The sequence below is a fragment of the Alligator mississippiensis genome, chromosome 5, assembly GCF_030867095.1.
Source record: "Alligator mississippiensis isolate rAllMis1 chromosome 5, rAllMis1, whole genome shotgun sequence".
NCBI lineage: Eukaryota > Metazoa > Chordata > Crocodylia > Alligatoridae > Alligator > Alligator mississippiensis.
This window is the reverse complement of record NC_081828.1, coordinates 44,804,732-44,828,866: the sequence shown is the minus strand read 5'-3', so window position 1 is coordinate 44,828,866 and position 24,135 is coordinate 44,804,732. Positions and strand designations below refer to the sequence as shown.

Genomic DNA, 24,135 nt, shown 5'->3' with positions numbered 1-24,135 from the left:
GCCACAGACAAGTCTGTGGAAGGAACTCTTAAGAATAATTTATCTTCACCTTTTGACAACATGATTTGTACTTACTTCACCCCTTCAAATGTTTTCACAACCATATTGGATAAATTACAACAGCATTGCCATAAAACCCTTAGAAGTCTTGTACAGGATGCATGACCTCCTATTATTCTGGAATTACAGAAAAGGGAGAATGACCATCAAAACTGTAGATCCTTCTTGCAGAAGCTGGTGACTTTTTATACATTGCTTCTTTTACCACTCTGTTCAACAAGCCAGACAAAACATGTCCTTAAGTAAGAATCTGATCATTCGTAGACGCATTTTGTTTTTGGATCACCAGGTATTTCAGTGGTTGTAGGATAGACAGCAAGGGTGATTATTCTCAGACCATTCTACAAGCAAGGATTGATGGATTCCTCTGTTTATTTGATCAGAGGTTGTGTACTTCTTGGTTAACTTAGCATTGGGTAATTAGGAATTGCTAGGCACTGCTGGCATGACATGCCTTCTAGTGGGATTAGCTTCTTCCACTCTCATAACACTTTCTAAAGCAGGAAAAGAGCCAGAAAAGATTTATGGCCAAATCTATATTCTTTACTCTGCCAAGCCTAGGATCACTGCCAAGAAACAAACTCTGCCCACTCACTCTTGCTCTGCCCATATCCAAGCTTGGCAATTAGACAGTGTAGACACACTAAAAAAGGGCTCCTGTCTCTTCTGAGACAGCAGGTCTAAGAATAGTGCTGGGGCATACACTAAGGACCTCTGCTAAGCTGTCTACTCTGGCTAATTGTGAGGCTTGAGTAAAGGAGGAGTGGGATGGAGTGAGTGGGGCTTATCTTGTCAGTAGTTTTTTATTTGGCATGGAGATGATATAAACATGGCCTTTACCCCATTCCATTCCATGGTATTCCCCAGAGATCCTTCCTCATCCTTTTTCCTGAGTTCCAGTTCATAAGCTAACTAGAGAGCTAACCTAACTTCTTGTGTCAAAAAAAATGATGACCTACAATGTCAAATGAACGAGTTTCTTATTCCTGTGACTTCATTGCTTCCAAAAGTAAAAGGAGGAAATTGTCCTGTATTAGTCATGAAAGCAGAAGTGTATTAGTAGGTTGAGATTCATATGGTGACACAAGTCTCTCTAATCCTCTCTCTAAACTCATTCATTTGGTCTGAAGTTCATGATCATAGTGATACCTTTTCCTTTCTGGGAGTTTCGCACCTCCAAAGATCATTGTTAAATGTACATGACAGTGATGAAAACTCACTTGAAAACATGGTGGGCTTTCTATATAAATAGATGGTGGGGACTTCCTTCTGTATGTAAGTGAATTATAGTCTCTTTTTCCCTCTCCCTCCCCCCCTTCCCTTCCCCTATCCTCCCTCCCCCTCCCCCCCCAAAAAACCCAACAAAACAAAAACCAAACAAAAAAAAAACCCAACCCCCAACCAAATACTTCTGTTGGCTAAGTCTATGGAAATTTAGGCAGATTGGAACATGTCAGACTGATAGCTTCCACCTGGATTCCTCAATACTCCTTTTTGGACTGCCTAGTATTGGCACAGGAAGATTCATCTACCAAATGTCTTCTAAATCTTCTAGCAAAAGGTCTAAATTTTGGCAGTCTGATTCATGTTACACTACTGTACTGTCTGAGAGCTCCCAAGGACTTGGAAAAAATTCTTCTGGAGATTTGTAACTTTTGTACAAGAAAAATCTCTGCTTTAAAATGGAAGAATTATTTCTAGGTTTTCACCACTCATCTTTTCCTTTAATTAGATCATTTAATTATGAAGAATTTTGAACTCTGGAGAACTGTTAATCTTACATTTGTCGAATATCATTTGCTCTAAGAATCACAATGTTTATCCTGTTGTAAAGAAATTTTGGAAAGGACTATCACTTTATACACATCTGTAATAGGGATAAAAACAGGAATAATGTAGTTGTTGGTAACCCATTGTATATATTTTGCCAAACACACAATACCAGCTGTTTTAAATTTAATTTTAAGAGATTTTATATTTATATTTATACTTGCAGCTGTCCTATGGGAGGGGAGGAATATACATATAGATATTGCTGTTAACTGCAGAAAAACCATTCATTGGACATAGATACAATGGCATAATACTGAAACAAAAAACTTTAATGTAAGCATTTTGCATTTGTTTGATTAAAAAATTTCAGGATGGTTCAACAGTTTTCAGTGGACTTTGAAAAAAGAATTGAAGGATCAGGGGACCAGGTTGACACATTAGAACTGTCTGGTGGTGCCAAAATCAATCGCATTTTCCATGAGCGTTTTCCTTTTGAACTAGTAAAGGTATGTGTATGTCTTTTTTCCTTCCTTTCAATTTTAATAGTAGGTTTTCATGTGTATATTAACAGTGGCAAGGGGAATTTCCATTTCATTTGAAGAGGGTACTCTAACAGGAAAACCCTTAATCAAAAGGAGTCCATTACACAAAAGGAAGACTGTCACTAACCCACAGAAGAAAAATGTTTTTATTTCTGGTTCTGAACACTGAGAAGCAATCTCAGTACCATGTAATTTTTAAAACTTACTCATAATGCTAAAATAATTTTAAAATGGCTCAGAGCACAATGTTCACCTTGTCTCTAGCAATGGATATTTCCTATTTGCTCACTTTATAGCTCAATTTAATTTGCAATGTGTTCTCAAATTTGAAATGAATCTCACTTTGTAATAATAGTAAATTCATATTTTCAGGTGTACAGCTGTTCTCCTCCCCCTCCCCCCCCAGTAGCCAAATTTGGATAGATGTATTGTCTCTTCTCACACATACTTTGCACAATTAGTTTTGATAGAATTGAATTTTTACATCTAGGATCCTGCATTTCTCTATCTACTTGGCAAAATGTCCAAATTAGATTTTGTGTCTGTCTTCTGTCTTGTTTTTTACCATGCTCCCTGCTTTTCCCATGGTTCTTTCGCAGTTGGCTTCTCTCCAGTATCCTCCTTCTGGATAGGTTGAGCAGGTAAACAGTTGCAACTGATATGACACTGTTTCTCATGTTCAAGAGGCTACTACCTAAGTGAATCTTTTAAGACTAGAGCTGTGGAAATTAACTATGTTTTGGGAGGTTTTGCTACTTTAATTTAGAGTGGAAAACAAGCAATCTTCCCTCCCCAAATGTTCATAGGAGGGAAGAAATAAGTTTTGGAAAACTGTTTTTTGTTCTGCTTCAGTCACCAGCCCCCACACTTCTGCCAAGCCTGCAGATAAGTTGTAAAGAGAATGGAATAACAGAATTTTTTTTTTTTAAAGATGGAGTACACTTCTGTTAAAGTAGCTCTTCTCAAATGTTATAGATCTGGATTTGTCTGGTTCTCTAATAGGATGCTCTGCAGAATTATTTCAGCCAGCAGTTTGTTTGGAATGGAAAATGTAGTCCAGTATGTCTCACTTTCAACAATTGGTCTTGCCTTCACAGCTTTGAACTTCTAAAATTACTGTGTATAAAGACTTCACTTTCTTTTGCAGTAGTTACAAACGGGTATATCAATGGCCTGCTGAGTTTGTTTAGCAAGTTGAGTTTTCATGTTGTTTGGCTCTGTTTCACAAGTTTAATATTTGCTAGTTTTTATTTAAATGTCCATTCATTAAATATGCTTTCAATTTTCTTCTAGATGGAATTCAACGAGAAAGAACTGCGGAGAGAAATTAGCTACGCAATCAAAAATATACATGGTATCAGGCAAGTGCTTCCCATTTCTGTATGTTCAGACACATATGTGGAAAACAATCTTTTAAATTCATATACACTTATCACTTTCTTATTTAGTTGCTTAAAAAGTCTTTTTATTTCTCTTTACGTGTTTTTGTTTTTAACATAGCCATTAGGGTCATTGGCCATGCCCACTGCTTTGCAAAGACATACCAAATTTGTCTGAAATATTTAAAGAGTTCAGGTACAGAGCAGTTCAATGAAATTGCTTCTGGTTGTACTGTTTGCTTTGGTGTTGCGGCCTGCTCCAGTAAAACAAGATATTTATGTAGCTCCATGCTGTTTGCACTTAATGGGATTGATTGAAGCCACAAATTCAGAATAGTGTGATTCTGTACTGATGTTCCTTTTTGTGATTTTTTTTTTTTTGATTGCACTTGCTATAGAACATAACTGGTAGGGAAAAAAGCTACATGAAATGTTGAACAGATAGAAGTCATTAAAATGGAGTAAAACCTTCATTGAAATTGTATTTATTTGGCCTTAATGCCCACACATGAGGGTGAAATGGAACAATATATGTGAAGAGCTGAAGTGCCACTCTTAGAGTTTTTACAAATACAGTATAATTAGATCCTTTCATACAATATAGATGACAATTCCTTTGGTTCCTTTCATACAATTTTAGAAGAACTTAATTCCTTAAAAAAATAAAAGAAGAACAAAAACTACTTATGTTTCCTTTAAGAATTGCTTGCAGATATTCCCTTCGTGAGCAGTGCACATGCCGTCAGTGGTCAAATAAGGTCCCACTAGAAAGTGGAGAGGGCAAGGCACAAGGTCAGATGTCAAACCTTGGAACTTGGCATGTTGGAACTGTACACAGTGCTATTTGAATTTAGGATGTTGATACTATGGCATATGGGTTGAGCTCTGTCCCTGAAATCTGGCAGTTACACATGATTTAGGCCATGAATCCTTGTACTGATTTACTGTTAGTGCAGATATTGCACACAATATAGCTTGTCATAGTACAAGACCCTCTGCTTGTCTTGCAGAATAGCTTTGATGCTCTGTTGAAGCATTCATGCTTTTCTTGCCTTTTGAATTCTACCATGGGGAAAATGGTTGGTTCTGTAATCAAGGTGCCAGAACCCACTGGGAAGACATGTTCTGGGATGCATCTTATTTATTTGAGTTTTAAGTGGCTCATACTATTAGTGCCCATATTTGCTAATTTGGAGAAAAATGACCAAGTACACTCAAAGGTGTATAAAAAAAGTGAAACCCAGTGAACTGGGGGATTGCGCAGCCTTTTATAACAAGGTGGTATGGGACTATTGCTCCTTTTTGTTTATAGTCATATCTATGGGTATGTCTCCATTGCAGGATAATGTAGACATATTCAGGCTAGATCATCATCAACCTACCCCCAGCAGTGCGGAGTTATGTGCAGGCTACTTTACACTGAGAAACCTGTACAGAGCACCATGGCTTCTGTTCTGGTACTTGAGATTAGCTTGTGTACCTCTATGCTACCCTCCTAAGTATTACCTCCTAGAGATATCTTCAGGATCCTTATACTTGCAGAACACCAACCAACAGGGCTACCTTCCTAGATCTTATCCCTCTATTTTAGCTCTGAAGCCAGGAGTTAGTCTGCTTCTAATTAAACTGCTTCCACGTTCAGGACTTTCCCCCCAGCTGAGCTTTTCCAGCCACTTTTACAGGAAGCTCAACTCTTTTGGAATTGTGCCCAATAATTTTGACTCAACTTAATCCACTCCAGATGCAGCCATGATAGCTAATTATTCCTGTCCCCATTAACTCTTTGTTTACCAATATGCAGTTTGTGGACTGTATCACATAAGAGGGAATCGGAATTGGAGTATAGTACACATCAATAACAGACTTCTGCTGACAGAACAGTATTGTATGGTCCTCTACTGGACCACACCAATTCCCATTTGCAATTTATATATTTCTCAGACTGCATAAGGCATATAAATACATCTCTATGGCATCTGTATTTGCATTACTTTTTAACTGCTAGCTATCTGAAACTGATGCTCCTGATTAGACTTAAGTCATTGTTATGACTGTTCTCTATAGAAAGTTTCATTTTCATGCCATTTCTCCCCAATTTTTTTTTTAAACCCCAGATGCCTATAAATATCCCATATGACAGTCTGAATTGACTTTCGAGATAATTCAAGTTCTTTCATGGTTTATGGCTTGGTACACATCATCTGTAAAAGGTGCACAAACTTATAATAGGACATTTGTTTCTAAACAATTTTTACTGAAAATCATAGAAAATGAGGGTTGAAAGGTACCTCAGGAGGTCTAGTCCAACCCCCTACTCAAAACAGGACCATCCCCAACTACATCATCCCAGCCAAGGCTTTGTCTAGCTGAATGTTAAAAACCTCCAAGGATGGAAATTCCACAGCCTCTCTGGGTAACTTGTTCCAGTGCTTTATTTACCCTCCTCATGAGAGGTTTTTTTTCCAAACATTTTTTTCCCTAATATCTAACCTAAACTTCCCTTGCTGCAGCTTGAACCAAAAACTCTTTCAGCTCAGAATGAGATCTGTGGAGTCCTAGATAAAGACAATATATTGTAATCTGAGAACTGCTTTTTAAAGAAACAAAACTCAGGAAACTCATACTTTCAGGGAACTTAGGCCACTCATTGGTTCTCATCTGTGGAGCTGTTCAGTTAGGACTCTGCGCATGCCATCTGTAAGCACAAAGACTTTGGAAATCCAGAGAGACAAAGGTTTATTAATCTCTTGGAATTTGGAGCAATTTATCTTCCTTAAATCAGTGACAAATTGGTACCAATTTTGACGCACGTCACCACAGCCATGTAGTGTATCAACTAATGAGAGGGAGTTCATTCTTGATGTTTATGTCAAGAAACTGTCAAGCCTTGGGAGTGGTACATTCCATATCATGTTGCACCTAGGGCTCTCCATTTTCTGTGAAAGGACACATCCTGGCAGGCTGCCTCATTTGGAATTTCAATCTCAGCATGAGTGCTTTTTCAAAAACTTGGCCATGTCAATATTCCAAAAGTCCGGAGACCCTGCTCTTTGTTTTGAAGGAGAACTCTGTGTGCCTCCAGTTTTGTCCCAGAGAAGCAGCAATCCAAAACTATTGATCAGCACCTTCATATTAGCCTAGGTCCATATATTGCTTTTTTATGTTTACCCTTTACTAGGGCTGTGTGAAACGGCACCGTTCCATTTCGACTTGCGTTTCGATGTTTCGGTGGAATGGCGTTTTGTTTCAAATTTTGTTTCGATTCAAAACTGCTGTTCCGTTTTGTTTTCTCAAAACAGTTTTGCTGTTTCGACGTTTTGCCCATAGGCTATAATGGGGAAGCTCGAAACAGTCTATAACTTTGTCATTTCTAGCCTGATTTAGATGAAACTTGCAGGAGTGGTAGCCCGTTCTGAGGGTATGAAGCCTGCCAAGTTTCAAGGAGATAGATAGGTGCGGGGGTTTCAGGGAAACTTCACCTCAATGTCTTGAAAGCAAAAAAACCTCATGTCATGTGTATGTGTTAAGCCACAGCAGGGTTAAAACTGCAGACATGGCAGGCTTCGTGACCTCACCAGGGGCTAGCAAGTTTCAAGGAGATAAGTGCAGAGGTTTGGGGGACACTGCACCTCAAGCTGCAGACAAGCAAAACTCATGACATGGGTGACACTGTGTGTGTTAAGGCGCAGCAGGGTGAAAGCTGCAGGCCTGCTAGGCCCTCCTGCAGCCACAAAACCTGCCAGCTGTCAAGGAGATAGGTGCAAGGGGAGTCTGGGTTCTGGGGCCCTGCACTTCTAGCTGCTGACAGGCAAAACTCATGACATGGGTGGGTGACACTGTGTGTGTGTTAAGGTGCTCCCTCACTCAACTGACACTAAGGCAGAAAGCAGGGCAGTTCAAACAATGCTGCCTTTTATGCAGTTTTTCCACCCCCCCGCCAGAGCACTAGGATTGGAAGAGACCTCAGGAAAGGATGACAGTCACCGGCCAGCTACACGGTCAATAATGAGAGCAGTCCTTCCCTCCCCACCTTCCTCCCTGTACCCTCTCCCTCTCCTTACTTTAGTTTCTGTTTCCCTGCAGGCAAGCCCAGCTCGAGCTTTGAAGCTCTAAACGTTTTGAAAATTTTGAAACGTTTCGACTTGCCTCGTTTCATTTCAAAGCTCTCCGTTTCATTTCAATCTCACTGTTTCGAGCTTGAAATGAGTCAAAACTGTGTCGAAACAAAACTTCTGGCAAAATTTCGTACAGCCCCTTTACGTCTCCGTGAAACCCCCTGCCGAATTTTGCTAAATAATCAAATGGGGTAAGGTGGAAATGAAACTGTCATTCCTTCTTTGGGCAGATCAGTATTGATATTTGGATCTATTAGTCTTGTTGTTGAAAGGTCCAGTCTGCCTTTCAGGTTTTCCAGATCTGTTTTATAGTGTTAAAGCCAAATGCACCATCCAATTGATTCCTGAGTATCAGAATGTGGCAAGTTAGTGTCAGATTTGGAGTCCTGTCAAGCTGTTCAAACAAATATTTCTGAAAGGTCGTAAGTCTTTGAGGAAAACCTGTGTCATGAAATGGCACGGTTGTTTTTTTTCCAGTTTATGCTGCTGACCAAATCTGTTTTCCTTCCATTGCTTCAATTTATATTATTGTTGGCTGTTTCTCTAAATGTCTGATTTACTAATTAGATCAGGGAAGACTCACTTTTTTGTGGACATATCTGTAGTCTTGTTATACTTGGGATCGGAGAGATTCAGCTTGGGGTGGGTCATTTCTCTTATCTTATTTGGGAATTACTGGCCTTTTTCTGCTTAGTATTGATATATAGGATTTCAAATAGACAATTTTTGAAATATTGATGATAATGCAACTGTCTAGTGGAAACAACCACTCATATTTGCACATCCTACAATAAAACAATTTCTGAAAGGACTCTCTTATAGGCTACTCAGAACTCTCTTATATACTAACTCAGGAGCAGATGAGTTGAACTGAAATTGAAATTGGTCTTCATGTTTACATTATCACTGCTTGACCCCTTTGGAAAATATTCTTTGCATCACTTTTTATATAAAAACTATGTTGCTAGTTTCTATATTGTTAACAAGGAGAGTGGGCAAGAACTAACCCATGAAAGCTGAATTCCCTTATAAAGATGATGTGATATACTATCCTTTACTTGATTACTGGCTAAACCTGAACTCCACACAAACCAGATTAAATTTTTGTACTTCTTCTGAATCATGTAATTTACCAGGGAGGCAGGATTACTGTGATCCAGATTAGTGTTTCCCAAGCCATCAGCCGCCCTTTCTTGAGGCAGTTCTGAGTTGGAAATACCTCAGTCTTTACTCAAATCTAAGATGAGGCTTCCCCTGTCCCCATTTAACTGGGGACAGGGGAAGCCCCTTATCTTGGATTTGAATATAAGGTGGCAGGTGTCTGCTGTGGTTCTGGGCTTGACTTGGGGCTGGGGTCAGAGCTGCAGTAACTTCCCACTTGCCTCTCCACCACCTCTGCCCCTGCCGCTTACCATCGCTCTAGCTCTGGCAGGCTGTGACAGGGGGCAAACTCAAGGCTAGGTCACAAGTTGGCCTGCCCACCTGCCTAGGGCAGTCTGCCCTAACTTGCCTGCCACAACTTTAATGTTAATATGATATAATAAGCGGGAGGCTGCCTTTAAATTACCCTGATGCCAGGGGGCACTATCCATGGCTCTGTAGGTCACCTACACTGTGGCCTATGCCTTGCAGATGGCATCCAGATTATATTTGCTCCCCAGTCTGAGGCCTGAGCAAATTCAAGAGGCCAACAATGGATTGCTCACGCACTCATTCACACTGCCCCCATCTCACAGGAGCCACATACACTCTGCTTCCCACTCATAGGGGCCTGTCTCTAGTGGGTTATGGAATAGAGAAAATCCCACACAATTTACTTATTCATTTGATGCACTGGCTGGGGAAATTTTTAGCTACTTGCACGATTTCACAATGATTACATTCTTAATTCATACAACACAATTTTATTTTAAAATTCTTTGCTACGCATATAACACTGCTTAGCTTTAAGAAATACCACAAACATTAAGAACACAATAATTACATATATCAAAAACAATGCTCCGAATGCACTTCCTTCCCAAACAATGCTATAAGAATTAGTATTACAAAAACAACTACAATTACAACTAAAAGTCAAATTTGAATCAATACTATTATTTTTCATAATATACTTACAATCCTAGAATTCCGAGAAGCCAAACACCTAAATATGGTTTCATTCCTCAGTAGTACAATTTAATGGGTTGACCTCAGTAGTATGGTTCAATGGGCTCGCCTCAATACTGATAGGACTAAGTCCCCTTCCTTCAGTCCCTTTCGGGTGCTCTGCAGCTTCAGTGTGAACTAAGAGACTCGTGTTCACGGAGAGGGTGGTTCAGGTGATCAGTCTGATCCGGCCTACACTTGCGATTCTTCCTTCGTTGTTCTGCAAGTGAGGTTACCTCCAAATTGGGACTGTAGGTTACAGTTTTTATTGAATGAGTTGCTGTTCTGGGCCCCTCCTACCCAAACCTGTCACTATTCCCAAATTTCGGCTCGGATCTTTCTTAACAGATTCCTTTGCTTGGTAATCAGTTTCTTTCTTGACTATTCTAATTAGTTTGGGGAATTTCCATATCACTGAATTGATTTTTTTATTTCCAATCTTGTCAAAAGGCCCTAGGGTTTGATCTCTCGGAATTTGGGATATTTGCTTAAGGGTCACTTTTATGTTAACTTTGTTAAAGGCCTCTAAAGATAAAATTCAAGAGTTAAGACTTTGAGCACAGTCAGGACCTTCCTCACGTAGACCAAAACAATGGCCTAGATAAGAAGATAAATCTTGTCTTCTTCCTAAACTGGCTAATGGGCAACTATTACAAACATTCAAACTATTTAATTCAATATGACAGGGCCTCTTGCATACATTCTATCACTAGGCAACACTCCACTGTCCTTGCTCCCTTTGAGGCCTTCGAGCTTTGTTACTCTCACTCCAGCCCTGCCACACACCTACTTCGGTTCGCTTGTGCTCCCCTACTCTACGTGGTGGCACCTTATGCCTTTGCTGGGCTGCTTTTGCCCTAGCCCCTCACCGAGCAACGGGCCTTGAATGCGCGTGCGCACACACACAAGCACACACTTAGGGCTGGCCCATATATTGCCCTTCAAGCCACCATGGTAGCTCTACTTGATATGCCCCTGGAGCAGCCCTTCAAGCCACCCCTTGCAGTCCTGTTCAGCACCCCAGATCATGCAGTCCATCAGGCACCCTGCTGCATCCTACTCTGCGCAGGCCCTCAGCATAACTCTGTGCCCCTTGGGGTCTCTCAACATAACACTACGCCCTTTGGGGCCGCCTAGCATAATACTTTGCCCCTTAGGGCCTCCCCTTAGTTCCTATATACCCACCAGATGGTAGGGGTAGGGATTAAGGTGCCCCAACCGGCCTTTCACTGGGGAGGTGATTGGTCCTGGCACTTAAGTGGGGCTGCCACACCACTGGCAGTCCCACCAGGCCTCCCTACCCTGGCAAGGTGCGGTTTTAGGTCATGCCCGGGACCAGGAGCCTCCAAACCATCCCCATAGCTCTTGCCCTTACCTCCAAGATGTTCCTGAGCTATAGCTCAGCTGGCTGATGTTTCTCTCTTGGCTGCTGACAGCAAACTGTTGCCTCACTCTATATAAATTGGGTCTCAGAATGGCCACCCTAATCAGGCAGGCACCTGCCAGATATTTGCCTCAAGCCCTTAAAGTGGCAAGCACTCAAAGGTGCGCTGCCATATAGGCTCAGGCTCAGCTCCAGCCTAGGACATAGAGCATGTGCTTGTTCCAGCTAGAGTGAGGGTAAGCGCTTGGGAGGGATGGGGAAGGCAGAGGCCATGGGAGGAGAGAGGTAGGGGGGTGGAGATGATAGAGGTTTAGTGGGGAGGGGGTTTAGTTGGGGGGGGAGGGGTAGACATCAGTGGGGAGGGCAGGTGCCAAGGAGTGCAAGCATGGGGGATCAGGTGCTGGGCGCTGGCAGCAGGGTGTAAGGTGTATACATTTTCTATGTATTGATTCTGATTATGGGGTGGGCGGAGGGGGTGTCATCTTAAATTCAGAGTCATTTTGGATTTGGGTAAATATGGTACTACAAAAAAGATGTATACATTAAAATGGTTAAGCCTTTATCTCTGTACTAGCCAATTGCCTGTCAAGAATGATGGGGGATGGGGAGCAGGGGGCTGGGATGGGGTCCCGCCACATAACGCCCCATGCTGCTGCTGGTCTGCCTCTTGCAGGGAGTGGGGTGGGGGAGCTGAGGCCAGCTCCCCCACCCTCTGTCCGGTCCTCAGCATGCCTTCGGATCATGGAGGCGCTCCCCCACGCTTGGAGCACTCTGACTGGCTATTTCCATCAGCCAATCAGAGTACGTATACAGTGTTACAGACAGACTTAGGCTTTTATAATATTAGAATAGCTGCAATGCAGGACAGGCACAACTAGCTTAATTTTCTTGCACAGCTCAGCTTTCAAGTGCTTGTGAAATACTAGTCCAGATTTTAATTCTTAACTGCTGCCTAGGGTAGAACTTAACTCTTTTGTAAACTTTCCATATTATTTATAGCAAACCTAGGGCTAAGCAGATCCGTCTCATAGATTATTTCAGTGAATTAGAGTCTATATGCAGTTTCACTGTGACCTGCTAGGCATCACAGTGTTTTGCAACTGAAGTTACCATTTGGCTTGATCCTGAACTGATTGCCCAATGTATTTAAGGCCATGGACAGAAAATTCCACTCCAGTTTGGAGTACTTTTAAATTTGGATCACTTCAATATCATACAGACAATACACCCTCCTCCTGTGCTCCCCTGCTAGAACATTGTGAATGACAGCAGTGCTCTCCGGCTACGGGGGTACAAAAGAAAGTTGCTGTGTTTTCTGGCATCTCAGAGTGTTTTGCTTCTTCCCCCATTCCCATGGAGGGAAAGGGAACAGTGGGAGGGAATGAGGGTAGACAGTCCCTGAATGTTGGTCTGTGTGCTTGGCTGTCTTTGTGATCCTCTGGAGGTTAAAAGACTTACAAGGAATCCTTCTCTCCAACCCCCTGCATAGAGTGCTAGAGGATCAAGCAATTCTCTGTGCTCTCTGATGTAATGTCCTGATGTTTCAGGCAGTGCTTCGTAGATATTTCTCAGTTTTTAGGGTCTTTGTTGAAATGTGTTTTTGGTGGCACACCTCTGTAAACTCGCTATTTGGAATGCTTCAAGCAACACATCTGCGTAGGGACTGAATATCTGACCCTGCTGCCTTGAGTGCAATACTTACATTTATACGGCTTTTTTCTTGTTTTGTCTATGAGGTCCCTTGGCCTATTCAAGATAGCAGTGCTACAATTTTAATTACTTTTCTTTCATTCAAGTTATGTTCTTTTCTTTAGACGATGTTCTTAAAGGCTTCTGAATCAAGTTGCATATCAAGTTTAGATCTGTGCAAGCAGTTTTGGAAGGAGAAATAAAGGCTAGAGCAGGGATAGGCAACTCCTGGCGCACATGTCAGAGCATGATATGCAAAGACACTTTCCTTGGCATGTTCACCTTGGGGAAAGGGCTGGGGCTGCGCTGCCACAACCAAGGATTGGGCCCCTCATGGCTCCCCGCACTGTCCGTCCCTGGCCCTCCAACATCTTACAAGTTAAAGTTGCATGCGTTTTTGGCACTCTCACCAAAAAAGTAGCTGCCCCTGGGCTAGAGTCTCTAGTTCTACAAGTTGTCTGCTTGTATATGTCCACACAGCTTTGATGGAAAGTTTATATGTAACTTTCTATGCACATTGTCAGACATTTGAGAATGCAGCTGCCCTAAATGTCATTCTTTTTAGGTGGCTTTGATACTCTGCTCTGGTATGGGATTATTTCACAAAAGAATTGTCAGGTTAAGTTGATTTTTTTTTTTTTTTTTGGAACATTCTTATTCTTCAACCTAGTAAACAAATTAAGTTATATTAAATCTTCTGATATGAGGACAAACAAGCAGAATGAGTTCCATACTCATTCCAATTTTTATTCACCTATTTTTATAGCGCTGTAAAGCTTTGAAAAGAAAGAGATTAATAGTATGTTGGGTATGAAGACAAGTATTTACCTAAACCATATATGCACAAATGGCAGAATTGTAAGACATATCAGCATCTCAGCACAAACCTATTCATTTTTCATTTTGTAATCCACACCCCGTATAACTGACATGTCAAAACCCCAGTGGTCCTCTCCACATTTGTCAGGAAAGATTTAAATAGTAGAGATACTGCTTTAGTGAGTCCTAGCATTACTAAGACCGTTCAACTTTACAAACTAAACTAAAAAATATGATAATATACTATAATAGGTTACCATAATTAAGAAAAATTTGTCAAATAAATACTCTATTTTTTGGTTTATATTCTTTTCAAATAGTTGAGCTGTAGAGTACTTTAAGCTAACCATCCAACTTGCAACTTACAGAATTCTTTTGTTCATATTATCATGATGCTTGGGATTCTGTACTGTGCTTTCATTCAAGTTATGTTCTTTTCTATAAAGTCTTTCTTCAGTATCTTACATGCTTTATTATATGTCCACAGAACAGGTTTGTTTACTCCAGACATGGCCTTTGAGGCTATAGTTAAAAAACAGATAGTGAAGCTGAAAGGGCCTTCCTTAAAAAGCGTGGATCTGGTGATGCAAGAGTTAATCAACACTGTCAAGAAATGCACAAAAAAGGTAACTTCTGAATGGATTCACTAATACTTGAAATATTCTGTTAACCTGCTATTATGGTAGATAACTTGTTTCACAAATAAAGATTAACTTTTTATGTAACCAGTAGTTGTATACAACTCATGATGGGTTTTGGTGCTTAAAAAAGTTTATTTTTGGGTCCTGTATCCTCACTATATTATCTGTGTCAGTTGATTCTGCATTCAATTGTATAACCATATTACCCTCATTCATATTGCACAGTTGTTACTGAGGGCATAATATGAACAGAGCAGGATCTCCTCAGTGCCCTTACCAGTGAAACCCAGCTAATAGTTCTATAGCTGTGTAAGGCGAAAAACCCCCCAACCAATCCAGATCTAAAGTTATCATTGCAGCATGGACAAAAGTAAAGTAGAAGAATAATTAATTTGCTAATAAGGATGAGATTCCAAATATGCCTCAGGAGCAGATTTGCCAAATATAGATTTCATATAGAACCTCTTTGCACTATAATCATTTTTAAATCCTCAAAGAACTAATGGGCAGTGATTTTACTCTCCTATGCTGTTCATCATATACACAGATTGCCAATTCATAATCTGGAGTTTTTCCAGAGGCTCGAAGGGGGAGACCTGAGATGATCTAGTTTTCCCTTTGTTTTGTGCACACATTCACAAGTGTGTGTTCTGCACATAGGTAGAAGGGTGACCTAGTCTCTTGAGCACTGCCAAGAGTGTGTAGCAGACTAATTTAATTTGAAAAAAATCTGCTGTGCAATTAGCTTCCATTAGGTGAAAAGTGTACGTACTCGAAGGGTGCATCTGCAGGTACAGTTAGCCTGCCAGCCCAAGGCTGCTCTGCCCCGGCTCAGTATGCTGCAGGGGGGGCTGGCTGGGGCATGAGAGTGCTACAGTATGGGGCTAACCGGCAGGTAGCCCCTGCACTTTAGCACCTTTGTGCCTCAGCCAGCCCTGGTCACTGTCTGCGTGTGCGTTTCAGTGCACGTAACTACTCCACTGTAGAATAGTACTTGTCCCAGACAGTACTATCCTACAGTGGAGTTAATTAACCTATTGCACTCTGTCACGGCAGGGTCCTCGCGGAGGGCCGTGATCTCCATGAGGCCCTCTTACCGCCCTACTCCGGCCTGAGGGCACCCTCCATTCTCGCCCGCCACGTCTTGATGTAATATGCAATAGGGAGGCTGCCTTGTGTTTCCTCGGGCCTGTCAGCTCCTGGACCCCTCGTGGGTCTCCCCGTATAATGGGCGCTACCTAAGCGCCCTAGCCTTATGGGCTATGCGTGGCTCCTACCAGCCCCTAATACCACGCCCCAAGCCTCGCAGATGTAAAGGACGTTGTTCGGTCTATACGCCCACTTCCCGGGCCTCCTCTCTAATATGGCCCACTCTGGGCTCCCTCTCTCGTGCCCAGCCTCTAGCTGGGACTCCCGTCTAGCCCACTCTGGGCCTCCCCTGCTGGTGTGGTTCCGCTCCGGGACTCTCCAGCGGGCCACCGGTCCTATGGGCCAACCGCACGGACACCCTCCCTGACTCTGGCTCCCTGCACTGCTACTCCCTGTCTTCTCAGGGGCAACCGCAGCGCCCTGCCTTGGTCTGAGGGGGGATTGCCGCACTGGCCTGCGGCCAGGCTCGCTATGCCCGTGCGCCCACACTGGGCTTCTCAACCAAGCACAATGGCGTTCCCCCTTTCTGGGGCTCGCCGCGCCCACACTGGGCTACTCAATAACATACAATGGCGTTCCCCCTCTCTGGGGCTCGCTGCGCCCACACTGGGCTACTCAATAACATACAATGGCGTTCCCCCTCTCTGGGGGCTCGCCGCGCCCACACTGGGCTACTCAATAACATACAATGGCGTTCCCCCTCTCTGGGGCTCGCCGCGCCCACACTGGGCTCCTCAGTAATACCGCCCCTGTCCTGGGGCCGGGGGGCTATGTTCCCCCACACGCAATCCGGGGTCTCGGTCCCCGTCTGCAACCTACGGGTTGCGCCCGCGACCCACTGGCCGCGCTCCTCGCTGCCAGCTGCTCACGCAGTGGCGTGCGAGCTGCGCCTTCCCTGGCGCTATGTAGATAATGCGCCCTCGTGGCGCTAGGGCACCCCACACCCTCTGGGGTCCCTGTGATTGAGGCCTCCTCCAACCCCTACAGCCTCACCCAAGCCTCCGGGTGTAATAACACAACGCAAAACCACAAGCCCCTAGGCTGTAACACAAATGCAAGCTGCATGGCTAAACTCTAGTGCCCATCCTCTCAGGGCTATCATGAGCTGTACTTGCCACATCCTCACTCTCAGAACTCCTGCCTCCCAAGCTGCTGGCAGAGAACTGCCAGCCTGGCCTCAGCCCTGAGCTTTATAAGGGCCAGGCCCTGCCCCCTACAGGCAGCTGGCTCCACTTGGTTGCTCCGGCAACCCGCAGCTGCTCTCATTACCTGAGCAAGCCTCAGCTGGGCTCGTTATGTCAGGCCAGGGTGCGGTCACTCGCTCCCTGGCAGTTTCTCCTCTATAGGAGCAGGGGCACCGAGGTGCCCTGCGACACACTCCAATATGGGAGTGCATGTAGATCAGGGGTGGGCAAAATGCAGCCCACAGGCCAGATGTGGCCCACCAAGCCATTCTATCTGGCCCGCGGGGCCCCTAAAAAATTTAGAAAATTAATATTTTTCTGCCTCTGGCTGCCCGTCATGCAGCCCTCGATGGCTTGCCAAAAATCAGTAAGCGGCCTTCCACTTAAAATAATTGTCCGCCCCTGGTGTAGATGGTGTCATTTTACTGTGGAGTTAATTAGTCAGCTCTGCAGTAAAGCACACGTGTAGATAAATCCAAAGAGACCTTCCCAACAGATATAATAAAATAGCAGACTCCTTTGGTAATAAATACTAAACATAATTTTAGAATGAACGTCTTGGCTACTGGTCTGTTATAATGTATGCAAACGTTTTGTTTCCTTAACACAAACAAACAAAAAATCCAAAGCCTTATTTTCCTATTGTGACAAAAAGTTTAAGGTTTGGTACGTAGCTGAATAACCTACAGATATCAAAAATCAGATGCATGTTCCTCTATTGCAGGGGATAGCCTTTTCAGAAGTCACAGTGGTTCCATCTGATCCACTATCCTGTCTCTGCCAGTGTTCTTCAAAGGTTCTCTTTAACTTTCAACCTGTTGCAGGCTATCTTTTTGCCTCCTCAATTACCCTATAAAGGGTGAAACACCTTTTAATCTCTTGATATTTTTACACTGTATAATATAAACTATTGTTTACATAAATATATAATCCTTTGAATTCTAATCTCTTGATTTCTGTCTTCAGTGGCAGTGTGTTCCACTGATCAGTTATATTGAATAAATATGTTTCCTTTTAGATTTGTTGCTGTTTTACTTCTTTTACTGCTACTTTGTTTTAATATAAGTGGGGAAATGTGAACTTTTGATTTGCTTTTTCTGTCATTCATTATTTTCTGTTTGCTATGTCATCTCTTAGTCTTCTCATTAAACTATGCATTCCTTTTTTATAAAAAGTTAAGTTTTATTGGTCTGGGGAGAGTTTTATATACCCCTCCATTTGGGAGTTTTTCCATGTTGCTGTTCTTTTTCACTGCCCTTCTCTGGATCGTTTCTATGCCTACTAGATCCTTTTTCAAGATGGGGTGAACAGAACTGACTGCAGTATTCAAGGTGAGGGCATGCTATCAATTTTGGTCATGGCAATGTAATCAGTAATACTCTCTTCCTTTCATAATACAATCTAACTTCGTATTTACTTTTTTAATTTCAGCTGCACATTAGTTGCCTTTTTCTTCAATGGTGCATAGCTGTTCCTCCTGATTAGTCATAGTTATAGATTTCATAGACATTAGGGCTGGAAGGGACCTTGGAAGATCATCAAGTCCAGCCCCCTGCCCGAAGGGCAGGAAGTCAGCTGGGGCCATAGGATCCCAGCAAGATAAGCATCCAGTTTGCTCATTGAAGGTGTTCAATGTAGGCGCTTGAACCACCTCTGGTGGCAGGCTGTTCCAGACCTTGGGGGCTCGGACAGTAAAGAAATTCTTCCTTATGTCCAGCCTGAAACGGTCTTGTAGTAGTTTATGACTGTTCGACCTAGTCGTCATCCCTAGGGGTGCTCTGGTGAACAAACGTTCCCCCAGATACTGGTGGTCACCCCTGATAAACTTATAGGTGGCCATCAGATCACCCATGAGCCTGCGCTTTTCCAGGCTAAAGAGCCCCAGGGCTCTCAGCCTGTCAACGTAGGGTCTGCTTCCCTGACCTCTGATCATGCGCGTGGCTCTTCTCTGGACTCTCTCAAGCTTCTCCACATCCTTTTTGAATTGTGGAGCCCAAAACTGGACGCAGTACTCCAGCTGAGGCCTCACCAAGGCCGAGTACAAGGGGAGAATGACATCCCGGGATTTGCTTGAGAAGCATCTATGGATGCAAGCCAGTGTTTTGGTCGCTTTACTAGCCGCAGCATCGCATTGCAGGCTCATGTTCATCTTGTGGTCAATGATGACCCCCAAGTCTCTTGACTTAGGGTCACAGCTAAGTCTAAGAGACTTGCTCCTTCCACTGTACATCACCTTCTAGTTACTTTTTGTGAATTTAATATGCAGTGATGTCGCCCAGTCATCTTGCGTGGTTAGGGCTTCTTGTAATTCTTGGCTTACTTTGCTCCTGACTCATAAATAATTGTCATCTGATATTATTACCATTTGAACAATCACTCTTACCCAGACCACCATTCCCAGTACAGATTCTGAGGGCACTTCATTATAAGCATCCTTTTATGATGGAAACTTATAATTTATTTCCTGTATTTTCTGTGTTTTGTTTTCTTGGATCTCTTAATAGACCTCCAGATACCTGGCTGTCCTTTATCTATTTTCTTATTCTTATTTTAAGACTTGCTGATTTTCCTTTATAGAAGCATGTGTGTAATAGATACAGTATTGGTTATCTTCAGACTCTTTTATAGAACAGCTGAGGTTTTTTTATAATAGGTTAATTTCCGTATTGGATTATTTACTTCATTCTTGTATACCTACAGAATTCCTTGTATGGTGTGTGACTCTAATAACCCTTTTAATTTTCTTCTAGTACATCTCTTTTCGTTAGTCTAAGTGTGTTCCTTCTTTATTACCAGAGAAGTATTAGTGTGGGATAAGTATTACTATTGTTTGCATTGCAATGTGATGCACACAAAAAAAAGGGTAACATTTTCAAAGCACTTAGTTCAGTCTATTTCCCATCTTCAGAACTGCTTTGGAAATGAGGGTTGTTTATATATGTGTACTGGGGGGAGGGGAGGGGCGCTTTCATTAGGGTGGCCCTGACAGTGGCTCTAATTAAAGCACCCGGAGCATCACATGCATCAGCAACCCCCCCACACTGAAAAATGGTGGCAGGGGTGCTTTAACTAAAGCTTGTTGAATGAAATTTAGTTAAAGCATCCTTGCTGCCATTTTTCAATGTGGGGATGCTGATATATGTGACACTGGAGTCTGCTGGAGTGTGGTAATTATCACACTCCAGCAAACTCGAATAATTGAGTCTGCTCCAACGCACTGTAATTACAGCATGTCAGAGCAGCCTCACTTGCACATGTACAGGCACCCGAGGAGACCAACTCCCAATATCTTTCCTAAATGCTGAAGTCAGTTTTGAAAATGGGACTTGGGAACAAAAATCACATAGGAGCTTGTGAAGATTTTACACTCATTCACTTTTTCTGCTATATTATATGTAAGGGTTGACAGAATTGTAGCATTCTTGGAACTGACATTGGCCCTTGGCTGTAGCTGGAGCTATCTATTATTTTGGTCAAGGGAAGGAAATGTAACAAACATGGGAGTCTCACAAAATCATTTTATAAGCAAAAGATGGCACTGTTAAGTATCTTACCCATTCCTATTTTAATCAAAATAAAATGTCATCAGAAGGTATTGATAAAAATTGGTGCAGAGAATTAGGGTTTCTGATTATTACCTTTATGGTTAAATGATTATAGAACAGGCCCAGAGTTATATCTCTTCTTTCCGTTAATGGAAGCATCAGTGACAAATTTATGTTCTTTTGGGAAGCATAAGACCTGCCAAGTTGGGGTCACTTTGTTCCTTGTGATGCATTAGTAAGATTTTTTTTTTTCTCTCCTCAGTCATTATCAGGATGCCAACAAGAATAGATACGGTTAAGTTCTGGATTTCAAAATGCCCAAGTGGTTTAGAACCATAATTCTTAGTCTCCCTTAAAGCCAGTGGGCCAGTTCTTCATTTCTTTACTTGTTAAGGCTCAGAAGAAATCCTATAGTAGATTACTTGAGTGGATCTTTTTTCAGTAATAATTAGCTAAACTTTTTGTGGCTGTTGGTGCAATGCGTATTCTAGGAGTGCTACTTTGGAGCTCACAGGTGCTGCCACAAGCTGAAGACTTGAAAGTATTTAAAGCTTTGGAATGGCAACATCAAGCCCTATGATCAAAGAGCAGAGAGAGTATTTAGATCAGGGGTGTTGAACCTCTGGCATGCATGTATGCTACAAGTGGCACTGGCAGCTTTTGTGTGAGATACATGGTCGGGCTGTGCGAAATTTCACCGGCTGTTTCATTTCGATGCTGTCTCGACTTGTTTTGAGCTTGAAACAGCGAAATCAAAATGAAACGAAGGGCTTCGAAACAGCCTCAAAACAAAATGAGTTTTGAAGCTGAAGCTGGTCTTGCCTGCAGGGAAACAAAGTAAGGAGAGGGAGGGGGAAGAGAGGGGAAGGACACAGTACAGGTGCACCTTAACATACATGCTGGAGAAGAAGCTCCTGCATGAGAGGAAAGAGAGGCTCTGTCACAGTTTGGCTGCTTGAGATGCTGCTGGTGCTACTGTGCTGCTGCTTACTAAGTTATTATTTTACATATTGTCATTTAAAGTGGTAGACCAGACTGAGGCTGTAAGGGAGGAGGAGGACTCATAGAGGCGGGGCACACTATTGTGTGTCATGTAGAGGCCCCAGCACCGGTGAGGACGTGCCTTAACACACGCACACAATTGCATGTCACGAGTTTTGCTGGTCAGCAACCTGAAGTGCAGTTTGCCAGAAACCCCTGCACCTATCTCCTAGAAAGCTGGCAGGCTTAATTTCCTCAGCTAGGGCTACCATGCCGGCTGTTTTCACCCCCCATGTATCTTCACACTTACAAGTGACACGAGTTTTGCTTTCAAGACTTTGAGGTGCAGTTTCCCAGAAGCTCCTTTACCTATCTCCTAGAAACTTGATAGGCTTCATGCCATCAGAAGGGGTTATCATCCCTGCTGCTTTCATCCAAACCTGTGAAAAAATGACAAAGCTATAGGCAGTTTTGTGCTTCCCCATTATAGCCTATGGACAAAATGTCGAAACAGCGTCAAAACAGCAAAGCAGTTTTGACGAAATGAAACAGAACTAAATGAAACTCAAAATGAAATGGTGAAATGGAAGTTGAAACAAAACGGTGCTGTTTTGCACAGCCTTAATACGTGGCACATTGGGGAGAGGAGTAGATTGGGCAGAAAGCACAGGGCAGGAAGGAGAAAGCAGAGCACGGATCAGGTAAAAGAAGGGAATAGGAGTGGCACTCTGGGAAGATAAGGGGCTAATTTATGGCGCTCCTGCCAAACAGGCTGGGCTTTGCTGATTTAGATCCAGGACAGAGAGGAAATTTAGAGCCTCTTTTCCATGTGGCTGGGTCAAGGAGCCTGGTAGCAGGAATCTCTCTACAAGAGTGACATAGCTTGTAGAACTCACACAAAAAAATGCATAACTTGGAGAAAACAGCGGTCTCAAACTATGTTCAGTATTTAGGAAGTGTATGCAAATACTTAGCATTTTTCTTTGTCCATTGTTTGGATAAATTATGATCCAGAGCCACTCCTGTCCAACTGCAGGCATGCTGCACGTGGAACTAGCATTGGCTACAGATAGAGCAACAGTAAGAGGTTCCTTTGCCCTGCCTCTGCTCCCGAGCTGGCAGAGGACACCAAGGGGGCCAGGGATGGAGGGAGAATCCACCCTCTGCAGGCATTGTCCCCGGGTGAACCCAGCACCATGTGGAGCCCAGTTGGATCATAAGGAGCAGCTCTGGAGCACCCTCACAGGTCCACCCCCATGGCATCTGTGGGAGGAGAGGTGCCATTGAGCATGGAGAGGCAGGGCAGGGGAATTCTCGTTTGCTTTTGGGACTTGAAAACACTCCCTAGTTGGTGCTCCTGTGACATAGTCAGTTGAAAGAGGGGTGCATTCATGCCACTGCATCCTTCCCCTCCCTCCCCCCCGCCCTTTTCCTCTCCTGCTGCCCTATGATAGCATCCCTGCAATGCCACAGTTGATTTATTCCATATCATGTGACAGTTCTCTGTATGCCATATTGACAGCACAACAGCCTCTAGAACACTGCTGGAGTCTCTTCAGGGGTCAGCTAATTGTGGGTGAACGTGTTTTAAATATACTTACTAGCTTAGAATATTCTGTTTTCTGATAGCAAGTCATTTTATCTGAATGGAAAAGTAAAGTATTACTAGTTCTCCCAGGCATCCTTTCAGTCTCCATTCCAAGGTAGACGATTTGGTGTTGTTTCTGGGCTGGAAACTATTTTTAATAAGTAATAGAATTTTGTGTGTGTACACGAGTGTGTAGTGATATACAAATTTAAGCTTATATAGATAAAATATATCTTATTCTTCTAAAATAGACCACTTGAAAATTTATCATAATAATACAATGTAAGAAAGTGTGAGTATTGCTTTTACATTTTGCACAGTTTCTCATATCTAACTCCCTACAGGTCATCTCAGGACTGTTCTCTTTCTTTAGCATCACCAAACTGCACTGGAGCTGGTTTGCTGTTGTGATGTGAGCCTCTTCCCTTGAGCACTTCTTGGGTAGATCCATGCACTTGGGTTATGCGTGCTTCCTTGGCATCCAAGTTGGAGCTCTCTAAGAACCATTTCCTCATGTGCATACACCTTTAGAAAATCTGAACATTTGAAGCTAGCGTGTACAGAAAACTTGGTTCTGATTGTCTTTTCTATTTTTATTTTTTTTTTACTAGCTACTATGACTTTTTTGAGGGTGGAAATCTTGGCACCTCTTTTCTTTTCTTTAATACTGTTGGTTAGTTTAAGTTTGTGTCAGTAGTTTGCATAAATAATGAAAGTTCTTTAGATTTTAAAAAGAAATGTAGTACCTTTTTGGGAAGGGTAGGGGAATAACAGAATAATTAGCAATAGGAGCTGCAGTGATTGCATGGTTTTAGCAAATGCCTTTTGGATTCTGGCAGTCTTTCTGTTATTCTGTTTGCTTCTGATAGACTTGAAGCTGTGTAGATTTCAGTGGATGGATGACTATTGAAGAAATGAAAACTTAATATTTCCTTGCTTTTCTAAAGGAGAAAAACTTTCTCCAAAGGTCTGTCAAACAATATGGCCTTTACTTGAACTGGCATAGAGCAGGAGCTGTTTAAGTGACTTCAGTTATAAGTAGTCTTTAGTAAGTTCTCCCCCTGCATTCATCCAAAGGGTCTCCCCGCTGCTATGCCAAGGCAAAACTAACTGCATTGGTTTAGTAAAATAGCATTAG

At 42.7% G+C, this 24,135-nt stretch overlaps 1 protein-coding gene across 11 annotated transcripts in view; it reads left to right on the top strand.

Moving 5' to 3' along the window:
* The window catches only part of DNM3 (dynamin 3), a 332,054-nt gene that overhangs the window by 75,697 nt on the left and 232,222 nt on the right, over nucleotides 1–24,135 (top strand). For all 11 annotated transcript variants that reach the window (XM_059728288.1, XM_019486507.2, XM_059728290.1 and 8 more), the window contains exons 8-10: nucleotides 2,204–2,339; nucleotides 3,669–3,736; nucleotides 14,397–14,535. In XM_059728288.1, coding sequence (XP_059584271.1) covers nucleotides 2,204–2,339; nucleotides 3,669–3,736; nucleotides 14,397–14,535 — 343 coding nt within the window. The remainder of the gene's footprint in view (nucleotides 1–2,203; nucleotides 2,340–3,668; nucleotides 3,737–14,396; nucleotides 14,536–24,135) is intronic.